At 35.9% G+C, this 23,145-nt stretch overlaps 1 protein-coding gene across 2 annotated transcripts; it reads right to left on the bottom strand.

The window, feature by feature from the left end:
- Positions 1-5,145: 5,145 nt before the first annotated feature.
- LOC124845559 (E3 ubiquitin-protein ligase UPL1-like) lies at positions 5,146-22,489 on the bottom strand. Of its 2 annotated transcripts, none has more exons than XM_088103964.1 (15): positions 22,283-22,489; positions 19,010-19,105; positions 18,723-18,929; positions 10,648-18,546; positions 10,241-10,552; positions 9,811-10,015; positions 9,131-9,704; positions 7,832-8,960; positions 7,504-7,650; positions 6,992-7,072; positions 6,579-6,804; positions 6,354-6,493; positions 6,031-6,137; positions 5,754-5,922; positions 5,146-5,525 (listed from the first exon to the last, which is right to left on the bottom strand). In XM_088103964.1, exons 1-14 carry the CDS (start codon positions 22,313-22,315, stop codon positions 5,820-5,822), a joined length of 11,259 nt encoding a protein of 3,752 aa, XP_087960090.1. In that variant the 5' UTR covers positions 22,316-22,489; the 3' UTR covers positions 5,146-5,525; positions 5,754-5,819. The 2 variants fall into 2 exon arrangements, with proteins under 2 accessions (XP_087960090.1, XP_047178630.2); XM_047322674.2 differs by having other exon boundaries at positions 10,648-18,543.
- Positions 22,490-23,145: the final 656 nt, after the last annotated feature.

Raw genomic sequence — 23,145 nt, 5'->3', positions numbered from 1 at the left:
AGTTCTTGTATATCTAGAATGTAGGTTTTACATTGACGAATCTTATAATCCTAACTCTTGATATGTTAATAGAATTCTAACTAAGGTTGTCAGAATATGACGTAGATTCTTAAAGAATAAGTATAAAATTGTGTTTCTTGTTCTTTCTTTCATCATCTTTTAGTATCTTGATAATTGTAAAGGTTTCAAAAGCTAAACATTTTATCTTATACATGTTAATTGGTTAAAGATTTTAAGACCAATTTTAAATATTAAAAAAAATTCAAATTATTCAAAACCCAATTCACTCCTCTCTCTTGATTGGAAAATATTAGTTGTAACTATTTTAATAAAGTCTTTTATTCTTTGCTTCCTTTCGCCTTCTTTCAGTTTTTGTGTATAACTTTGGCGTAGACTTTCTTTGGAAGTAGACCATCACTTAAGGTAGCATCTTCTGGAGTGGAAACCAAAGTGAAACTCAAAACTTGAATGAGCGATCAAAGACTTGAGAGAAGACGAGCGAAACACATTGGGGAGGATATCTCTTTCTTGTTTTGTTGTACTTGCATTATTTTTTAAACACTTCGTATTCAGAATAGTTAGATGTGTTAGAGGAGTCTTTGGTATTCTTCTGTCTCCTAGCCTAGTTAGGTGTATTGGAGGAGTCTTTAGTATTCTTATATCTTCTGATTAAAACTTTGTTTCAATTTATTTTAATTAATAAAAGTCTTTAGATGATTAACATGTCTTGAAGGTTCACAAGTACCAAGAAACCTTCTTATGAAAGTTGAATGATACACCACTAAAGATAGTAGTAAAACATGCATTATAAAGAGATGATATCTGATAAAGCCCGCAAGTTAAACAATAAAGAAATGTTCCTATATTTTCTCCTTCCCATTACCCACATCATCAAATTGGGTGGCATAAAAGTCGTTACTTCACAAGGACAAAACAAAATGAATAAAAAGAACCAAATCTAAATCTAGTATGTCTCTGTTGGAATCAAACAATAAGAGAACAATTGGCAATGACATGTGCATGAATTAAACACACAAATGCACGCTTAAACTAAATGAATAGAATTAGAAAGATTACGTGTGAGAAAAATGAATATTACTTTTAACAACAATATTGCTTGGAAGATAATAGTCATGGGATTAGAGAAGATGCCTTAAGCGATTATAAGGGGTCTTGCATAGCCATGCACAGGAGGAGCCAGCACACTTGTCATGTTGTGAAATTTAAGAACCCCAAATTCCTTTTTAGAAGAAAACAATCTCGTTTAGATTACCTCTTTGTAGGGAATTTTCAGATTCAACCAACTAAAAAATAAAATTATTAAAAATTTATCTTAAAAATGGATAATCAATTGATTTTTCTTTTTGTATTAATTTAAATTTTTCTACAACAAAATAATTTGGTTTGCTTTGTAGTTTGACATTTCAGAATATTATTATATTATTATATTATATTAGACATTTTCAAAAGCGTTTGGAAAGCTTTTAAATGGAAAGCAAGAAAGAAAACTTATTTTTATACTGCTTCATTCAAAACTGAGTTACGTCTAGTTCACTCTTAAAGGGTACCACTAATCTTTCAAAAGATTACAAGCAAGTTTGACCTAGTTTGACAAACTAACCTAATTTGTTAGACGAGTTTCAACACTCCTAGTATAACATTAGTTCAATTTAGTAGATCGGTTAACTTTTTTAAGTTAAACTTACAAGTGTTTTGATTCAATTCTGAATCTAAAAACAACAAATTACTTTTGAAATATGAGTACATGTGTTTACTCTATTCAAGAGGATATAAAATCAATACAAAGAATACCTGAAAACTTGTAAAAAAACTTTTCTTTTTCAAAGATGAAGTCTAAACAACGAAAGCTTAAGAGAATGTTGACAATGTAAGAGCAATAATAAATCTTTTTATTCTTGTTCTCGTTTCATGTGGTCTTCTTTATATACACTTCTTCGAAAACGATATGTTACTCAGAGCATTGACTTCCACGTAAGAATGTAGCTTTGTAGTACGAGATCAAATGTTATGTTGCTTCTTGTAGAGGCTATTGTGTTGCTTGTACGAAAGAGATAGACAAAAGACATAAACGAAACATTCCAAGAATATATTCATATCTCTTAACATTCTTCTAATCTGATGCAGAACTTTTGAATAAAGTTTTGTACTTATTTGATTTACATAGAAAAAAAGATCACAGTACAATATACAACGGAGTACCAGTTCGTACATACATTAAAAGCATTAAATGTTTCTTAAACATAGACAATGGAGTACTAGTTTGTACATGCAATGAAAGCATTACAAATTTCTTAAGCGTTTAAGAAATGTATGTGTATAAGCATTTAAGCATACTACATTTTGTTTAGGCATAGTCTGTTTGAGTAACGTTTAATGTTTAGGATATCGTTTATGCATACAACGTTTAATGAACTTATCCTAGGTGATTTATTTGATTAAACGTTATTTCGTTAGATGTTTTTGTTTTACTTCAAAGCAAGGTTTGCTTATATCATCTTGTCTTAACATTCTGCCCCTCTTTTATGTTTAACAAATACATATGTTAATATGAAATAGGTATCATTGAAATTTGTTGAGATATTATAGATGTTTGATCAAAGCATACATATATTGATTAAGGCACTTCTTGAGTTCTATCATGGTAGTCGTTTCTTTATCTTTTTCATAGAAATACTCATACTAGCATATTGAAACAATTAATCAGATCAAGTATGATACATTAGATTATATTCGAAAATGTATCAAAAAATTTGTGAATATGTATCAGAGTATTAATAATAACTATTAGAGCATTAAAACATAAATATCATAGCATTAACATTATATCTATTATCACATAATTGACTTAAGCTAACCAAATTATGTTTCAGGTCATCTACTAATAAAACATTATCAATAAGAGGAGAAGCGTTTATACTTATCCTTCCAATGCCTATGATCTTGCCTTTTTATTTCCTTAGAACGTTCTCGTTCCTCCTTTCTTCTTCGTCAAGTTTTGGAATATACCTTTGTCTTGTCATGTAATGTGAGCACCCACTGTCTAGATACCATGACAAGGGTTTCTTTTCTTTGATTAAGCATATTTGCAAGAGAAATAATTTTATTCTTAGGTACCCATCTTGCATTGGGTTCTATTTTATTAATCTTTTGTATCTTTTTCTTTTCAAAAGTAGATGCACAATTAAAGGATTTCTCATTAGATTTAACAAATTTAACAATTTAGATTTAAACATATAATGAAAATTTTTGCCTTTGAATCCTAGTCCTCTCTTGTTACAAGGATGTCTACAACCTTTGATTAATTCCTTCGAACGTTCTATTCAATATCTTAAGTAAAGTGTCATTTTTAGTTGAAGGAATTCAACGCGTTTAGCATCTTTTGCAATGGTTGAGTTTTGCTTAAGCTTTTCATTTTTCAAAAATAGATTTTCAACTTAAATTTTAGAGTAAACTAGCTTCCTTTCGATGTCCTATTCTATTATTTCAACTAGTTTCTATATTGTTTTCTTAAATTTTTGTAAGTTTATGACAACTTCAAAGAATTCGACAATAACTCATTTTATAAGCTTAAATTATAAAGTGTAAGTCAGTAAAATCTACTTCTTCAATAGAGTCATCAAACGAACATTCAATATTGTCTACCATAAGGTAAAGATTAGCTTCTTTTCCTTCCTTTTCTTCAAACTTTGAAGAATTCAAGTCTTCCAAGTCATCACGAGTACCTTTTTTTTCTCATTTTTGGAAAATACTATTTTCTATTTAGACTTTTCTAAGTCAGGACATTCAACCTAAAGTGTCCAGACTTCTTGCATTCATAGCACACCACTGCTGGCCCTTCATTATGTGTGTCTTTTTTATCACTTTTGGAGGTTGACCAAACACATCTTCCTCTAAACGAAATATTTTACTTATTGTTCCATATTGAATGGATCTTTCTTGAGATGAATGGTGGTTCATCTTCTTCTTCATTTGGTTTAACTCCTCTTATGGTTCTTTCGCTGTGAAGGCTTTGGTAAGAGTCCTTCTCAACGACCTCTAAGCCTTAAAAGCAATGATGTTCTCTTTCTTCAACATCTCGTCTTAATATCAAGTCTTGTTGTAACTCTAGCTCGTAAACTTTAAGAATGCCAACAAATTCTTTAAAGCTTAAGCCATCAAGATTCTTGAAAGTTTTTAAGGCAATCACGTACGATCTCCACTATCTAGGGAATCTACACAAGATTTTTTCAATATGATCAAAATTATCATAAGACTTACCTAACAATTTTAATTCGTTTAAAATCATTTGAAATCTACTGAACATTGTATGGATGCTTTCATTGTTCAGCATTGTGAATAGTTTGTACTATCCAATGATCATTCTGAACTTATTTTTTTCACCTCATTGGATCCTATGTGATGACCAAAGTGTCCTACATTTCTTTAACATCTTTGTAAATAGGCTTTTATGTATTTGTTTTAAAAAAAACATATATTAATGAATTACAAGTTTTAAAATTTAATAAATATTTCTGCTTTTGTTTGTCTGACCATTTGAAAGAAGTAAACCAATAATGCTGGTCTCTCCAATGAGTGTGTTTAGTTCTCCCAAACTAATTAGTAATGGGTTTCAATAGTCAAGATAAAATAAATATTACTATTGTCAACTTCTAGCTTACAATTATATAAAATCATTTTTAAACTGAAGCAATATGTCATTCATTGGTTCAATTGAGTGAAGTTTTAGAATTTGAATTCAAGTGGAGTCATGCCTTCAAATTCAATTTGTACAGTTTCACAAATTCAGAACATGATCAAAATCACAAAACACAAATAAGTAACCTATGTATACCAATTACAACTTCAATTTCATTGAGTTAATCTATTAACTAAATTTCTTAAGATTTTTAAAATATATCACACTTATAAAACACATCAAACTAAATCACAACCCCGAAGTCAAAATATTATGTAAGTATATATCACACCGTAACAAAAACTTTTAAAAATACATTTTCAAAACTCAGCATTTCAATGAAATCATGATTTTGTATATTAAACTAAATAAATTTAATTCTTAAAAAAATACCAACAGGTATTTTGTATGTATTTATAGGAAACAATTGCAAGTTATACACAAACGGGTAACTAGATAGGTAGTTTATCTAAATTTGTGCACTACAAAAGAATTCTCTAATGAATGAACAATTTCTTTTTGAAGAAAAAAGCATCAATTATGTAATTCAGAGTATGTACATACTCAATCTTATTGGTAAATTCTAGAGCTATAAGAGGCTGTTTGGCCATAGAAACTACATAAAAAAAAATAAGATCGGATCAGATTGCAAAAACTAGACACAGTATAAAGGCGGTCAGAAAACTCCCAAACCAGGCATGGCAGAATTATACAAGAAAAAAAACATTCTAGCCATTCTTGCTTGGAGAGAATCAGAATAAACCCAACCAACACCAAAATGCCTCATTTTGATGAAATAGAGCCCACAACATATCGACAGATCAAACTCCTGATGAAAAAGAGAAGGGAACCATCAGTCATTCTTCTAACAAAATTAAAAAAAAAAGAAACAAATCTGCATCAAATACAACTACTAAAAGTCCCTCCTTTTACTTTAATCTTTTAGGAGAAAGTTTGAAAATTAACTCTCCCATGGTATCCAATGATATTTGAACAAAAAAACATATGGAGTTTGGAGATTTGTTGGAATACTTATGTAAAGAAAGAGATGTCTGACCTCCGAATGACAGGTTGGAGACCCATGGTTGGATGGCTGTGAAAAAATATCTCACCAAAATACTGATTAACCAAAACCAAATCCTTCACTAGCCTCATGAATTGCAAGTAACATGCGTTCTTGAAGTTGTTCTTTAGAGGTATATTCAGGAAGGTCAAGTTGATTGAAGCTGAAGTTGAAATTGATTAGGAATTAGCATGACTGAAACTAAAAATGCAGACATTGCAGTTGTACTAAACGCATGGATGTGCGCAGACCATATATAATAATTACTCACCAAGTATGAGCTGATGGCAGACGATCTGGAGCTCCATATGCCTTGTGAATTTGAAACCTTTGCGGACCAGAGATGCCCTGCAAGGCCTTAAAACCCTCCAACGGAACCTGAAAAGCAGGTGACATTGTATTTTAAAAGAAATTAAATACCCCTAACAAAGTTAAGTACTTTTACCCTAATTTGACAAACAATATGAGAAATACCAGGACATATTATTCTCACGAAAACAGTTTTCTTATATGCCCTATATGTTTAGAGTAACCTTAGCATGTGATAGAAATATTTATTTATAAGATGACAATTTGATGTTTCCACTAGATCACCTTAGATGTTCCAGTCACAAATTGCAGTAATCTTGCCATGTCTTCTTTGTTGAAAGTTTTAACCACTTCCCAGAACCACTGAACAACATTTGATGCCACCGTATAGCCAGTATACTCAGTGTTGGCCTTCAAGTCATCCACTGTAGGGAGAATAACACCACTCAGGTGCTTCATTGGTGATTAAAAATATAGAACATAATTTAAAAAATGATGAAACCAACTCACAGTCGATTTCTGGGAGACCACTTATGAGAAGCTCAAGCTCTTTGTCATTAAATATGGATATAAGTTCTCGTGGCACTAATTCATTAAAACCTTCCAGGAAGGAATTGATTTGAGGACGGATGGCATTTGTCAAAAGATGGTCAGCAACTAGATCAACATACTCGTGCTTTGTTTCTTCTGTGACTCTTATGTTCCTTCCTCCAGGTTTAAGCTCATAATCGGTGACCTATTTCAGAATTGCGGGAGAGACACCAAAAGCAAAACGGTAAGGAGAATTTATCAAGAGTTAATATACTGAAATTGAAAAAAAAAAGTCAGAATAAAGCCTAAAGATTAAATGCAACAAATCTACTTTTCTTTTTAACCTAGTACGCGGGTAAGACATGATAAGCCAAAATAAAATGCTCATTTACCTCATTCTTCTCATAAAGAATATGTTTTTCCTCATCGGCATCCATGCTAAATGTCAGATCAGGAACATCACTCACATCATTCTGTTATGTAGATACAAAAAACAAAATTAAACAAAATGCATACAGAAAACATGTCATGAACCAAAATGGACTGAAATAGGCATGTTCAGCAAAGCTTGTCAGAGATTGAAGTGGCGGCTTAAAATACCCAGTCATTTAAGTTTGTATCCTATCCAATTATATCCATTGATTACCCTCCAACCTAGCTAAATTAACAGTTTCTAAAATCACAAATTTGTAAATAACTTGCCAAAACACATGCACCTCCCAAGTCACTCTGTCCATCTCACTGCGAAAATTTTCCAGCCCACTTATCTCTATGATGAGGCTGACACCCTCAACACCCACAATCAGTCTTATCGTACCCAATGACAATCCTAGATGGCCTGGCCCATAAGTGTGTCTAAAGAAAATAGACAATAAAGTGTTAAAGATTGTAAATTGAAACTCACCTCCAACATCCATTTCAAATTCTTATAGTAATCAGGATCAACAGCTTCAATGTCATGGTATGTAACCTTAACACCCAGTATATGTTTATAGAAAGATCGAGTAAAGTAAACATCCAGCAGTTGCCCATCAAACAAAGCCTTCCCCACCTGCATGAAAGATCAGACAACTGTCAAATATTCAAAACCACTCAACTGTTAACCTAAGTTTAATATTGGTGTCACAGGCAGCTATAACCATATATCACCCAGAAAAATAAAAAAGATTGGGGGAAAGCGGGATTCTCTATTATCATAAGACCACATATAAAAAACCTTTTGAGAAACATACCACTCGGCCAACAAACTTGAAATATGAGAGATGTTCGGTCTGATATACTGAATTCGGGTTTGGTTGGAATGTTGCATTGTTACCCACTGTTGTGAAAAGTAAAGCACCTTTGTCAAATATGACCCTCGATAGCAGCTGATACCATTCTCTGGTGAGACCACCTGCATCAATACCTTCTTCACCTTGAAATTGAACATTTAACCGCCCCTTTAGATCTTGAGTAGGACGCATCCTTAATTGATTATAAGAGTCCTCCAAAATATAAGCCCGCCTTACACTAATTCGCAATGGCCCAGACAAGTGCTGGTCATGTTGTTGCCTTATTCTTGAGCGGAAATAGGCTCTCTTGTTATCAAAGTCAATCAACCTCGGTGCCTTGAGCATCATGGAAAGTGATTTCTCCAACAAACCTGGGTTTTGCCTAATGAAAGCATTTGAAAGTCGGCGATGCTTCTCAGCAAATCTTGTGAAAGTGATACCCCCATCCAATTTTCGCTGTGAGTCTCCACCTTTTATGCTCGTTGAAGCTGAACAACCAGCAGATTCCTTGACTTCTCTAGCAGTCACATTTCCATGGTCTTGCTGCATGAAGGATTCATTTGCTTGTAGCTTTTCACACAAAACAAAGAAAGCCTCGATAAAAGGCAATAATCTCTGTGTCCCAGGAGGAAGAGGTGGTGAAGTAGAAGAACCTTGCAAATTCTCAGCAACATTTATGTTTGATACGCTAGGAGAGAAAGAGCTCTGTCCAAGCTGCATCTCAGCAGCACTTATACAATTACTAAGTTCTTGCCACAATGGCTCAAGCGCAGTATTTAAATTCCAAATAGTTGCTCGATCATCATGTTGATCCACACTATTATCCATATCCATCTCACCCACAGTATTAAGTGAAGTGAGAGAACTAAGAGCTTGCAAAACACGTAGAATGGCTGCACCAGCCATAGAACCAGCACTCAAACCAAGCATATTTGTTTTCTGTAAGGTGACAAGCTCGCTTATGGCTGAGCCTGTCAAAGCATGAGCTGATTCTGAAAGCTCTAAAGTAAAAAAGTTCCTATGGGATGGAACAATGAAAGCCAACTTCTTCAGCACTTCACCAGCAAGCATATACATTTTATCCGAGAGCCTAAAATAATGTCAAATTAGTCACTTTTATTCATCACAACTTCAGAAAAATATGGAGATGGAAATGAGAATTAACAGGTGAGACAGTATAAAGACAGTTTTTCAAAGTCATCTATTCTGAATAGCATAGTTAAAAAATGAGAATATATTTGAAAAGGTTAAGAGTGGCACCCTTCACGACCAAGAAGACTGCACAAATTCCGCAAATCAGATTGTGGCAACTGCAAGAAGATATTGTACATATCTATACTCTTCTTCCCTTCAGAATGGCATACATGCATATCTGCACCCTTATCTTGTTGATTAGAGTCTGGCTCCACTAAAGCAGCATCCTTCTCAGTATTACTTGGGACTTCACTGGCTGACAATTTTTGGGTATCTGCCATTTCTTTTTCAGACTGTGATTGACTTTCTAATTTTGAAGCTGCAGTATCAACTATAACTTGAATCAGGCCCATTACCTGCTCAAGATGAGCATTGCTGCGTAAAAACAGGGGTCGACTCAAGAGCTTCAGAAAGAGGACTAGAGGAACAACCCCAGTCTGAGATCTAGAGGGATTTAGTGAAAGCCCCCCTTCAATAACCTTCTCTTTCCCTTTCTCATTTGTATGCACATTAACTGGACGTGAAGAATCAGGAATAATTGATTGATCAAAATGAAACAACATTTTTGCAACAGCAGAATGATTTGTGGCCAAATAAGTCAGAATTTCAAGAATTCGACGGAACACAAGGGGAGGAAGACCTAGAATGAAGACATGATGAGAAAGATCAGTGATTCAGTAAGCAATAAACTATAATATTGAAATAAGCACATAATGATTCTATCCCAGACAAAGTACAAATGTTACCATCCAACAATTGAGATTGACCATAAACTGTGTTTGAGTGACAACCAAAAAGCCTCTGGGAATTTAGTGTTGCTGATCTACTACTTACAGAGCCTTCAGCTTCAGGTTCAATCATGTCAAGCAAAAGATAAATAAGCGTGGCCATTGTAACACTATGCGCACATAAGTTTAACAAGAGCCTCTGCAGAAGGCCCTTTCCAAGAGGCTGAGAAGAAGATGGAAAAAAATGTTACAAATTTATTGAAATCACAGATAGAACATCCCAACTACAACCTATATGTCTGATCCCACATATTGATTCCTACATACTGATTCTTGTAATAAATATCTACAGAATAAACGGTAGGCACAGCATTAGGAATAAAAATAATGCATCTTCATATTTAAAATGAGGTAAGACAGACTACTACCAGGAAGAGATCCAAGTTACCTGTGATAGTCGCAGAAGCCGAATCAAAGCTTTGAGTGCAGTTGCATCAAGTAGTGGCTCACCTTCAATCTCTTTCACCTTTAAGCTATCTGTAAGAGCAGATCTCCTCCCTATTGTAACTCCAACACCCCGATCCATCACTGGCCGCCTATCAAATCCAAGACCATTTCTTCTATTGTTAAGCCTGTGGCTGCTACCAAAAAGGCTTCGAGCTTGGTAGTGACTCATTGCTCGATCCCTCAATATTTGAGCTTCTGCAAGCAATGGAGATGGCAGTGCTGACAAAACAGCCTCCGAAGAAGTCAAAAGAACCTATAACAGAAAATCCAAGGATAGAAATCATCTTGTCATATTTCATAAAATAGAACTTCCTCAACAATTACACAGCAAAAAATTAAGATTTAAACCTCTTCACGCAAATCAGCAGGAAAAGTGGCAATTATAGAGGCATTATCCATGTCAACTGGCTGTCCTTCGGCCTGCTGGGCTACCCTTTGAGCTCTTTGTTGGGCCAACACCTCTGCTTGAATATCAGGAGGAAGAGCAGCTAAAAACTCGGGATCAATATCTTCTGCAGAAGGTGGTGCATAGGAAGGTGGTTGAACAGACTGAGCTTGTTGGGATGCTAGAACTTCCGCCCTTAGATCTTCAGGCAGAGCCTCCAAAAACGTAGGGTCAATTGTATTGGCACCAGAAGCTTCATTATTTGCACTAACTTGGTCAGCCTGAGAAGCATCTGGAGCAACCTCTGTGTTCTGAGCTGATAACAACTCATCCCTCCTGTCTTCAGAAACAGCTGGTTGCTCTGATTGATTTCCTTCAGCGTCAGTACCACCCATATCAACATCAGCACTAGCATAAATTGATGCAGTATGGCAATCACCTGAATTAGGAGTTTCAAAACCAGAGCCTCCTAAGTTATGATTAGTATGCTGCCCATCAGCAGTTGATGATCCATTGCATTCCATGGATTCAACTGGTACATCCTGGATGGTAGTCTGCACATCAGCAGCCCTTTCACATTGTATAGCAGCATTAGAATTAACAGATGAATTAACAAATATTTCCACATTCTCATCGGGAGTAACATTTCCTTCAATTACTGTGCAATCAATACCATTTGGTATGCTGTTCAATGAAACTGGTTGAACTGACATAGGCTCATTAGCTGGCAGGTCTTCACCAGTATCTCTAGCAACTGAGTCAACATTAATTTCTTCACCATTACCATTTTCTTGCTCCTGACTTTCAATCTGCTGACATGTAGAGTCAGTTCCTGCAATTAATATTGGACCATCATGAGATGCAATTGCATCAGACCTATTCTCTTGTTCTCCAGAATTTTGTAACTGTGGCTCAACAGGACTGCTTGCAGGAGCTATACTGTTCAATTGGGCTAGGAATTGTTCCTCTACTGCTTGCGCAATGGATGCCGCTTGAGCACTTCCTTGTGGCTGACCATCATCAGTCCATCTACCATTACCTAACACTCTTCTTCCAGGTAGGTGCAATGAGCCCATGCCGACAGAATAGTCTGTCAAGGGAGGAGGTGCTGCACCACCCAGACGGTCACCAAACAGACTACTTGTTGGCACATGATCATATGGAAGAATAGGTGCATCAAACATGTAAAAATGAGCCACATCAAGATTCCCAGATGACATGGTTTCTGAATCTCGGGATGTAGAATTACCACCAGACGACCACATTGAGACAAAATCACCAGATGGTGGTGGTCTAACAAGAAGAGGATGTTGAAAACCATTAACTTCAGTAGCAGATCTCTCAAACGAAGACCTACCAGTTTGACGACGACGCTCAAAACTCTGAAGACGAAATAGGTCATCCACATTTACACCTTCAAAAGGCTCAGCAGCCACATCTATAAATCCAGGTTGTCCAAGTATTTGCAAGTGATCCAAGCCATCAAGAGCCTCCCTCCACCTTACCTCAATGACACGATTCTCATGAAAATCATCATCATCTTCATCAATCATCTCATCATTATATTCATCTCCAAAGCCAACATCATCATGATCCTCCACATCAGTATCTGCCAAGGACATCATGCCCCCACCATCTTCAGCAATGTCCTCGTCTTCATCCTCTCCATCATCATCATCTTCATCCTCATCACCATCGTCACCCATATCATCATCTTCATCACCCATATCATCATCAGCCCTATTTTCAACATGAAAAGTCATCTCAATTTGATCTGGGTTGTGCAAAACACCGCCCTCTCCCATCTCTTCACGCATGAAGTCCATTCCAAGTTCCATTGGTGGGTTTTGAGACAATGTCCCATCTTCTTCGACTCTCATATCTTGCTCCACTGACTGATTTGGATTATCAGCACAATCATCACCTTGAGAAGTTCCTTGATCATGTGCATTATCCATTGTATCTATGATTGCTTCTTGGCTGCCCACATTTTGATCATGGGCCACTGCTTCAGTTGCAGATGGTGCTGTTATTTGATCATCAGATCGATCATTTAAACCAGCAGATCTTTTCTTTTCAGTCCCATCAGATTTAAATATTTGCTCACTTGCATTAGCAGCTCTTGTAAGACCTTCTAAACCTTTGAGTATAAGATTCACAATTTTGGGTGCATCAGGATGATCCAGATCAACCACTTGTAGAATACTAGTAAGACACTGAATAATTCCCCCATCTATCATGCTCTTAGCAATATCAGGTGAATATCCAGAACCAGGTAAGCTACCAGATGACGAATTTTTTGACAAGATAGAATACACTAGATCAACAAAAGTGAATAACCTCTTATCTGGCAATAAGATGATTCTCATGGAATGGCTCTCAAAATTTGAAAAGGACATCAATTCTTTAACAAGTTCATTTGTCACTCGTTTACGCCCTTCACCAGATCGACCACACAAAACTACCAGGAACCATGAAGCCTTTTCAGATAACTTACCTCTCCAATCATCAGGTCCTGCAGATTTATCAACAGAGAGTGGTAACAACCGATGTAATACATGGTGGATAATACCACTTTGTCCAGATGGTTGATTAGATCCACGAAATTGACACATTTCAGAATCACGTCTAAGTATAACACCCACTGCATGCCCATACATCAGAAGAATGTCACTCAGTAACTTGAGAACAAAAGTCACCTTCACTAGTCCTGTAGACCTTTCAGACTCAGGCTCTAATGACCCAGCCTCGTCAACCTTAGACTTACCCTTCACTTTCAGGGTAGGTTCATCTATATCCATGAATGTTGAGTCACGCTCAGATTCTTCCTGACCTTTCAAAGGTGGGTACTTAAGCACAATCTCCAGAAGCTGATCAATTACTTGAGTGAGATTAACAGGAACCTTTTTGTGGCTTTTCAAACATTTGCCTGGTCCATCATGAGACTTGCTTTCAGATATCCGGACACATTCATTGGAAGATAACCCAGCCTCAACACTAGATGACTTTGACTTTTCTTTTTCTTTCTCCTTTGACAAAACAACAACAGTCCTTCCCCCTGATGTTTCTATCTGACAAACTGCTGCTGCAGCTTTCATAAAAACGTTAGGATCCCTGGAGATAACAGGTGCCAATGAGGTCAAAAATGATCGAGGAGAAACACGCCCTGAATGGCGATTTCCACTTAAAGTTTGCCGTATCTCCAACTCCATGGCTGTCTGCAGTGTTTGAGGATCTTCAAGGAGGTGTCGGACTATAGCTGACACAACAGAGTCATACCCAGGGAAAAAGCAAATCCTCGGAAGATTAAAAAGAGCAGCCAGACCTCCATTTTCAAGAAACTGCAAAGCTAAAGCATGTGTTTTTGTTAACCTAGCACATAATTGCAGAACTGCCTGCATGACTACAGCAGGAACATGTTGTTTTATCAAATCACAGGCAACATCCAGCAATTTATGACTCTCTTCAACAGTTGCAAATCCAGTAGATTTTCCCAGTATACTCTCAAAAGCCATTGAAGGTTCTTTCTCATTCCCATTTGAATTTTTTTCCTTCGGTAAAACTGTATCAGAAAATTGCAGAGAACCATGCTCCCCTGAAGAATCAGGCAGGGAACCAGTTTGAGTTCCTTCCATATTTTCAACTTTTGGTCTTGACTGCACCATTTGATCCAATATAAGTAGTAAAGCACTAATGCATTTTGGAACTGGTAGTTCTTTTCCCAACTCTTGCCTGCCTTTGAAGTTAGTCAAGATATCTATAATGGTAGATATAATGCCATTCTGGGCAGCAATTTCTCGAGTACTTACATCCTCAAAAAGAAGAAGTGCCAAGATATGTGCTAACACACTCAATGCACAATTATCCTGGGAAAAATCCAATGGACAAAGTTTTAGCTGCTGCATAAGATAAGATATTACCTTTGGACGATCATCACCTTTGTTCTGACTGCAAAGTGTCACAAGCAAATCTGTCAACTGAAATGACACTGAATCACTAGTCTGAAACAACTTGACAGATGCAGCAAGTATATCATCAACCGGAGGTTTCTTTACATGTCCCTCTTCAGTTAGCACGTCTATAGTCTTCTCAGCACTCTCAGCTTTAGTAGATTCCGAACTATTTCCTAGGGATAGAGCAAGTGCCCGAGCAAGTTCATCATCCTCCTGGACAGGATCATCAGCATGACTAAACAGCCACTCCATGGCCATTTCAACACTGTTTGTTTCAACTCTTCTCAACGCTTCCTCAGCCCTTGCCCTTGAAAAACCCATCTCAACAATAGTGGCAATGGTTGCCTCATCAGGTGGAGGGGGCATTCGTTGGTTTGTGCTTCCCCCAATGGTACCACGACTTCGCTTGACATCTCCAACACCAGAGTATACATGGGTAACAAGTGAAATAATAGATGCAATGAAACCAGGACTACAGCTACAAAACATGGGATGATTCCAGACTGGTAGAATTACATCCAGAACCTGAGATTGCAACATACGTACAAAAACTTCTGGGTCTCGAGGGACTGGAAAGAGTCCAATTGAGAGACCAACTGCAACTGGCTGAACAAGAAGCTCTGCCTGAGATGCCGAGGTTGGGGACAAAAGAAGAGAAGAATTTACAAAATACTCAAGCAAACGACAGTAGCTTTGCAATGTATCAAGTAGCCATGTATTATGGGACAATTTACCTCCTCCTTTTTTACCAACATCAATGTCTGATGAAGGAAGAGAACATGGAAGTGTCCATAGCAACTGACTAGTAGCTTCAAATGTTGTGAGGAGCTCTTTAAAAGTTCCATGGACATAAAAATTATTAACCATTGCAGTATAACAACTCCGGCGCCTGCTGTCAAATGTGAGAGCAGCCATATCATCCACAACCTTCCCAAGATATCTACATTTTACAGAAAGTGACATTTCAAGTCCAGAAGCATAAGTAGAATGCCCAGAAAAACTAAGAGCCTCAAGAAAATTTGTAGCTAAAACAGCTCCAAGAGTCTTTGAAGCTGAACTGAGTGACCCAGAATCAGCTCTGCGACGATTTGGTGAAGTGAATCCCTTCACAAGGGCAGTGAAGAAAGAGCGCAAAGTTGATGCCAATTTGTTAAGAATCTCTGAAACAATAACATCAGGGCTTTTCTTTTTCAGATCTTGGGACGATGGTGCTTCCAGTGCACTAGGAGGTGTTTCTGAATCAATATTTAAAGCTTCCAAATGACGACCAGCCCTTCCACCTCGGATGCGGGATATTCCATGCCGACTTCGGCGATGCAAACTTTCTCCAGCGCGAACAACAGAAAGGAATTCCCTTTCCCCACTCCACAGGGAATGTGGACCATTCCTAGCAAAAACTGGGTTTGTGTATCTTACTGACTGGATATTTGAATCATCGTCACTCTCTCTTTCAATGGTTGTAGATGGAGGTACCTGTGAAACCTCAGGCTCTTGATCAGCATTCTTCCTTTCCTCTGCCTTAGAATCATTGCACAATGATATTTGCCAAATTATTTCCTTGTAAGTTTTCCCAAGATCTTTCAACACATCGGCATCTGATGTGCTTAGTTCAGAGACAACAGTGCTTGTTCCCTTCAACAAAAATACAGAAAGAGTTAAGACAGCTTCAAGACTAGCAAGATATTTCAACACCTTTGTCTGCTTTGCAGATTCCACTAGAGCAAGTTGGGTCCCTCCCACCAAATCTAAAAGTTCATTAGTAGATTTTAGATGTTCCCTCAAGAAAGAGCATACGGCCCGAGCAAGAGAAACATAATGCTGCGGTGAGAAATTCTTGAAGGCAACAGATATGCTGTGCCCAACAGAAACAGATGCTGGCATCAAAGGTAATGTAACTAACTGGAGAATAGCTTCAATTCCTTTTTTCTCAACAAATATCCGACATGTGTCAGCATTCTGAAGAACTGTCTCAAGTAGACGAGCAATATTGTTAACACAATCTGGAAGAAACAACTCAACATTCACTATTGACACATCAGGAGATGGCTCAGAATTATGCTCTGTGTCATCAGCCTTTGAAGACTCATTGTTAGGTAAGATCACATTCTTGTCCTCACCATCCATTTCCATTGGAACCAATGATGAAGAGCTTGGGTCAGAACTCGAAGATGAGGATTCCACCACAGAACCAATTTTTGAGATAGTTTCCAGAATTTCAACTAACATTTCCACTCCAGGCCCACGCAATGAAGAAGCATGGCGCATTAATTCATCCAATCCACTAGACAAAGACGCAGGTGTGTCCCCAGCCAGAGCACGCAAATATGTTTTAGAAGTAAACACTTTCACAAAACACCTCAAAGAGTTCCTATCTTTCACAGCCTGCAGGCCATTACTATTTAAGCACAAGGCATCCAAACACTGGGGGATGCAAGTAATGGCTTCTGAAGAGTTGAGAACATCATCCATTATAGCATCCAAGAAGGCGGATGGAAGACCAGCTGCATCCAAAACAGGATAACAAGTAGGATCCTTTTGTATTAAGTCACTCATAACAGTAGCTGCAAGAGAGAAAACTCCACCACCAAAATCTTTTGCCCTTCTAAAAATTATGCATAAGCAATGAGGCAGAACATTCTCTTCAGATCCATAGATACGAGCAGTATTTCCAGGGGCATAAGTTCCCAGGGATATAGCACGCAATAAAGCTTTCATTAGCAACCTACGGTGATATGAAATTAATGGTTCAGAATACAATGGTTTTTGCACATCATCCAGCCCAGTTGAAGAACTTGTAACCATATTTACACTTCTTGCACTAGACTCAGATTTTTCATCTGGCTGTTTTCCACCATTTTCTACATAGGAGACTTCAATCTTTAAGCGAGAGATGGTATCATCCAAACCTCCCAAATCTCTGAATAGAGCAGCAGCTGGATTACTGTAATCCATAAAAGCCTCCAAAATGCGCACAGCCTTTTCAACCAAATGCAAATGCTGTGGGTTCGTATCTTTAAGGAGGGGTAGCAGAGTAGGAATAAATCCTGCTTCACGCATGGCAGAGCAACCTGATGATGTTGAAACCAACACGGTGACAAGAGACAAAAGAGCTTCAGCAAAATGAACTGACCATTTTGAGGTATTACTGGTAACAGAGTCAATGGCTTTTTGCATCAGGCTAGATAAAATGCCACGATGCCCACCAGATGTAACTGCCGTCTGTACTGACTGCTGACGAGAACGATCTTGGCAAAGAGCAGCTAATGCATGCAAACATAAAATCCGAATTTTCTCCAAAACTGCATCTTCATAGCTCAGTAATGATACTAATTCATTGATAAATCCAGGCTCAGCATTGAAGAACGAAACGAGGTCATCAGCATCAGCACATGCTTGAATTAGTACTATGAAGGCATACAAGCGAATGCATGTATATTTCTGTCTAGAAGCCAAAGAACCAAAAGCCCTAGCGAAACGTAGTCTTGACAATAAAGAAAATCTTAAACTGGCAGGCACCTTATATTCCGTAACTAACTTGTGCAAAAGCTCAAGATCAGTTTCCACACGTTTGTCAATATCACTTAAGTGTATAATTTGCAAGCCTTGGACCAAGGGTTCGGCCACTTTTATGTCACTCTCTGGCTCATTTACAGCATAAAATTCAAAATGAAGGGTACAACCCAATTCACACGCAATATGGTCACAACCATCAGGTACAGCAGATGCAATCAATCCAAGTCCTTCCTCCTTTCCACCCCATCCTTGGGCAAGAGCATACAATTTTGAATTCAAGGAAGAGTCTCTTATGGAGTACTTTCCAACTGTTTTCTTCAAAAAGGTAGCCAAAGTGTCTAGGCTAGCCTCAACCACATCTGGATCAGTAGATGCAAGCAATGCAGAGAGATGCTGCTGCAGACACACAAACACATGCAGCATCAGTACTAGAGGCATGAAAGTCATATTTCAGAATAAAATACATAAAACAGATCACTGATAAAAAAAAGGTAACACAGAAAATCAATATGCTTATATTAGGTCTCATTGTTATGAAGATGAAAAGTATTACTTAAGGGAAGATGCCATACCTCATATGAACTATAGAAATGTTTATTTGTGCAATTATCCAAAACTGTTCTGATGACACGAAGAATTTGAAGAATGGCTTCTCTAGGGAATGGAGGATCCAAATTAAGAAAATCATCATCAATCAGCAAATCCTTCCTTGGTTTTATGTACTTCTCAAAGTATGAATCAAAATGGTTAAAAAGGTCAACCCAGTGATGAAAATCTCCCTGTACAAGAAAAAAAAAGCTATGAATCAAGCACCTCAAAACAAATGTGTGATCTCCCTAAGACAACGGCATAAAATTACCTTATCAAACTCCCAAACAAAACCCTTCAAAGGTTCTTCTATCTTCTCAAGTGGAACTGAAGTAACACGATCAATGAAACATCTAATTTTGGGAGGCTGAAACCAATCAACAAAAAGGTAATTCATACACTCTTTCAATTGATCTATCAATATGACCATCTCATACTGAAATTAAAATGACAAACTACTAAAAAATATAACTAAGATGATAAAAGAGCACACACTAAACAACTAAACTCATAACCATGTAAATGTTCAAAGAGTACAGAGGCAATTAATTAAACACATAACTTTGCATATTAAACATTGAAACTGATTTCCAGCTGCTAAATAGAAATTGTAACAAGACCCAACTCAAAAATGCTTTACCGATTGCAAAAAATGCAAAGTTACTTAAAGAACCCTCGTAGAACGCATTATTCTAGTTCTCAAAGGAAACCTCTCATCAAAGTATGAGACTGAATTCACTGGTAATGCATTGACAATATGAATTTAGTCAACATGGCTAAAATGAATTAAAATAAAACAATAAAAACACACAAACAACAATTAATAACCCATTAGTTTGGGTAGCTGAATCAATTGAACATAGGTGTTGGCATCCATCAAGACCAAAATATTTAGAAAATATACATAGAAGCTGTAAAAGTAATAACATCACATCTTGCGTCTTCAAAATTGTCATCTCCAATCCAATTTAAGCAAATTATGATTTCCAAGTCCATAGAAGTGTGGAGAATACTATATCTATGAATAGACTTGTCTACAGCAACAGGATTAATTTCCTTCTGAAGACATTTTGGTTTAATATTCAGAAAAAAAAAATATCTGTAACATATTATAAAGTTTTTTGTTACGAAAAATTAAAGTGTCAATCTATTAAAAGCTACATGTGTAATATATAAAAGTTGTAACAAGGAAATCTATAGGTGTGATGCTTTAGAATTGTGAAACAGGGACTAGATATCGATAGAAGAAGCAAAAGATAAGAAAATACACATCCTATATTTGAACATTAGAATAGGAATTAATCAAACTACAACCAAGTCAAAATCAGAAACTAAAACATTTATTAATCTTTAAAAATCATAGAGCATATGCAACATGCCTACATGATTGTTGCCAATTGTTGGTTCGTCAATTGTTACAACCAGAACCTTAGGTTACGCTATTGCCATCAGTTGACAAAGTATCGATCACTTTTTTTCTTCCCTTGAGAATTTCTAAAATAAAAATCATAGTATCTCCTATGAGGAGAAAAAAATCTTCCGCTAAAAATTATATCATACATAACATAAAAGGATAAGTCACTAAGGCTCCAATAAATAGTCAACAATACAACAAGGAACTGAAAAAGGGTAAAATTCATCTCAGAAAAATCCTTGCTTGCCAACACCAACAGTAAACATCAAAAGTTCCCCCATCAATAAACTAAACAAAATTGCATATAACAATTTGCACACAAAGTTGTATTTAAACAAGGATAGCTAATATACAAAATGACAACAAATATATTTCATGCTATGCTATTCCCTGATTTTCAAGTCAATTGCCCCTTTAATTTCAATGCAAAATACAACAATACCAAATTTTCATAAACAAAATTGCATATAACAATTTGCACACAAAGTTGTATTTAAACAAGGATAGCTAATATACAAAATGACAACAAAAATATTTCATGCTATGCTATTCCCTGATTTTCAAGTCAATTGCCCCTTTAATTTCAATGCAAAATACAACAGTACCAAATTTTCATGAATCCATGCAAAATAAGAAACATGCAATTCAGACCAAAGAAAGAGTCACCAAGTTTTTTTTTTTCCTTCACTTAAGAATTTCTAAAATAAAAATCATAGTATCTCCTATGAGGAGAAAAATTCTTATGCTAAAATTGATCAACAAAAGTTAGATCATACATAATGTCAAAGGATAAGTCATTAAGGCTCCAATAAGTACTCAACAACATGACAGCCAACATAACTGAAAAAGGGTAAAATTCATCTCAGAAAAATCCTTGCTTGCCAACACCAACAGTAAACATCAAAAGTCTCCCATCAATAAACCAAACAAAATCGCATATAACAATTTGCACACAAGGTTGAATTTTAAAAGGGATAGCTAATATACAAAATGACAACAAACATATTTCATGCTATGCTATTCCCTGATTTTCAAGTCAATTGCCCCTTTAATTTCAATGCAAAATACAACAATAGCAATTTTTCATGAATCCATGCAAAATAAGAAACATGCAATTCAGACCAAAGAAAGAGACACCATGTTTTCATTGTAACAGTATCGATCACTTTTTTTCTTTACTTAAGAATTTCTAAGATAAAAATCATAGTATCTCCTATGAGGAGAAAAAATCTTCGACTAAACTTGATCAACAAGTTAGATCATACATAACGTGAAAAGATAAGTCATAAGGCTCCAATAAATACTAAACAATACGACAGCCAACGGAACTGAAAAAAAAAAAGATAAAATTAATCTCAGAAAAATCCTTGCTTACCAACACCATAAACATCAAAAGTCCCCCATCAATAAACCAAATAAAATCGCATATTAACAAGGATAGCTAATATACAAAATGACAACAAACACAATTCATGTTATTCTATTCCCTGATTTTCAAGTCAATTGCCCCTTTAATTTCAATGCAAAATACAACCATAGCAAATTTTCACGAATCCATGCAAAATAAGAAACATGCAATTCACACCAAAGAAAGAGTCACCATGTTTTCATGGTAACAGTATCGATCACTTTTTTTCTTCACTTAAGAATTTCTAAAATAAAAATCGTATGAGGAGAAAAAATCTTCAGCTAAAACTTGATCAACTAAAGTTAGATCATCATAAAGTGAAAGGATAAGACATTAAGGCTCCAATAAGTAGTCAACAATAGACAGCCAACAGAAATGAAAAAGGGTAAAATTCATCTCGGAAAAATCCTTGCTTGCCAACACCAACAGTAAACATCAAAAGTCTCCCATCAATAAACCCAACAAAATCGCATATAACAATTTGCACACGAATCAGTGAAAACTCAAGGAAAATGGAAATAATATAAGATTGTTGCAACCAGAAATTAAAAAGACAACCAAAAAGATAAAAAATAATTAAAAATAACCCATAAACCCCAACAACAAAAAGACTGAATTGAGGAGAAGTAACCTAGAATCGCAAAATTGATCAATAAACAAAAGAATCGCGTATAAATGAACCATCAGAAAAAAAGAGAAAAAAAAGGAAACCAAAAACTAACCACTTCAAGTGCCCTTTTCCTCTTCAACTTCATCTTGGAACTAAGAGCATCGCAGGTAAGAAAAGAAAATAGATTGTGAGAGTTGATCAATCCCCGACCAACAATCGAGAATTGATCCTAATTCTGGAAAGGAATGAGAAAATTGAAGTGAAAGTGAGGAGAGAGAAGGAGAAGATTAGAGGAAGCGAGAAACCCAACTGAGAGAAGAAGCTGCACACAATAACGTGGTTTACAATTCCAATACCCTTCTATATATTTACAACAAAACTATCATAAATTAAATTAAATTAAATATAATAAATAGCACCACCTTATTATTAAACATAATAATTAAATATTATTATATTATTATATATTATTATTAGATGAAGATTGAAGAGGCAAAAAGAGAAAATGTTGGTATTACATAATTTTGTTAAAAATATGTTCCATCACTAATTATATTTTTTTCTTTTTTTTGGATTCCTTCCTTCTTTCTTATTTAATATCTTTTATACACTGGATAATAAAACACTGTTCTTTTTTTAATCTTCCACACTACCAAAAACTATTTTTCTTTTTAATCTTCCAGAAATGGAATATATCCGTGAAGAAGAAAAAGGAACTGCAAGGTTTTCTTTTTATACAAAGCAATATTGTTTCAATTATCAAAGTTTTGGTTATCCTTTTATTTTGTTATTAGATTTTTTTTAATTTGCCCTGTCAAATCGTCAATTTGATTTTTAAGATTCCAAGTTTTCAGTTTTTGTTATAAACCAAAACAAACATCAGCATCGGCAGAGCTTTTCATGGTAAAGCACTGACTTTTCTGTTTTTACAAATACTTTTTTTTATTGTGAAATCACTGGATTTATGAAGGTAAA

Source organism: Vigna umbellata, chromosome 1, assembly GCF_029865625.1.
Source record: "Vigna umbellata cultivar VRB3 chromosome 1, Vumbellata_1.0, whole genome shotgun sequence".
Taxonomy (NCBI): domain Eukaryota; kingdom Viridiplantae; phylum Streptophyta; class Magnoliopsida; order Fabales; family Fabaceae; genus Vigna; species Vigna umbellata.
The sequence above is the reverse complement of the archived record's forward strand: the minus strand, read 5'-3'. Positions and strand labels throughout refer to the sequence as shown.

Excerpts from the sequence above, each read along its gene's own strand:
- LOC124845559 (XM_088103964.1), bottom strand. The coding sequence starts at position 22,315 with ATGAAGTTGAAGAGGAAAAGGGCACTTGAAGTG. Across the intron at positions 10,553-10,647 it reads CTGCTGATTTGCGTGAAGAG|GTTCTTTTGACTTCTTCGGA; the intron begins GTTTAAATCTTA and ends TTTCTGTTATAG. Across the intron at positions 9,705-9,810 it reads TCAATCTCAATTGTTGGATG|GTCTTCCTCCCCTTGTGTTC; the intron begins GTAACATTTGTA and ends TCTTCATTCTAG.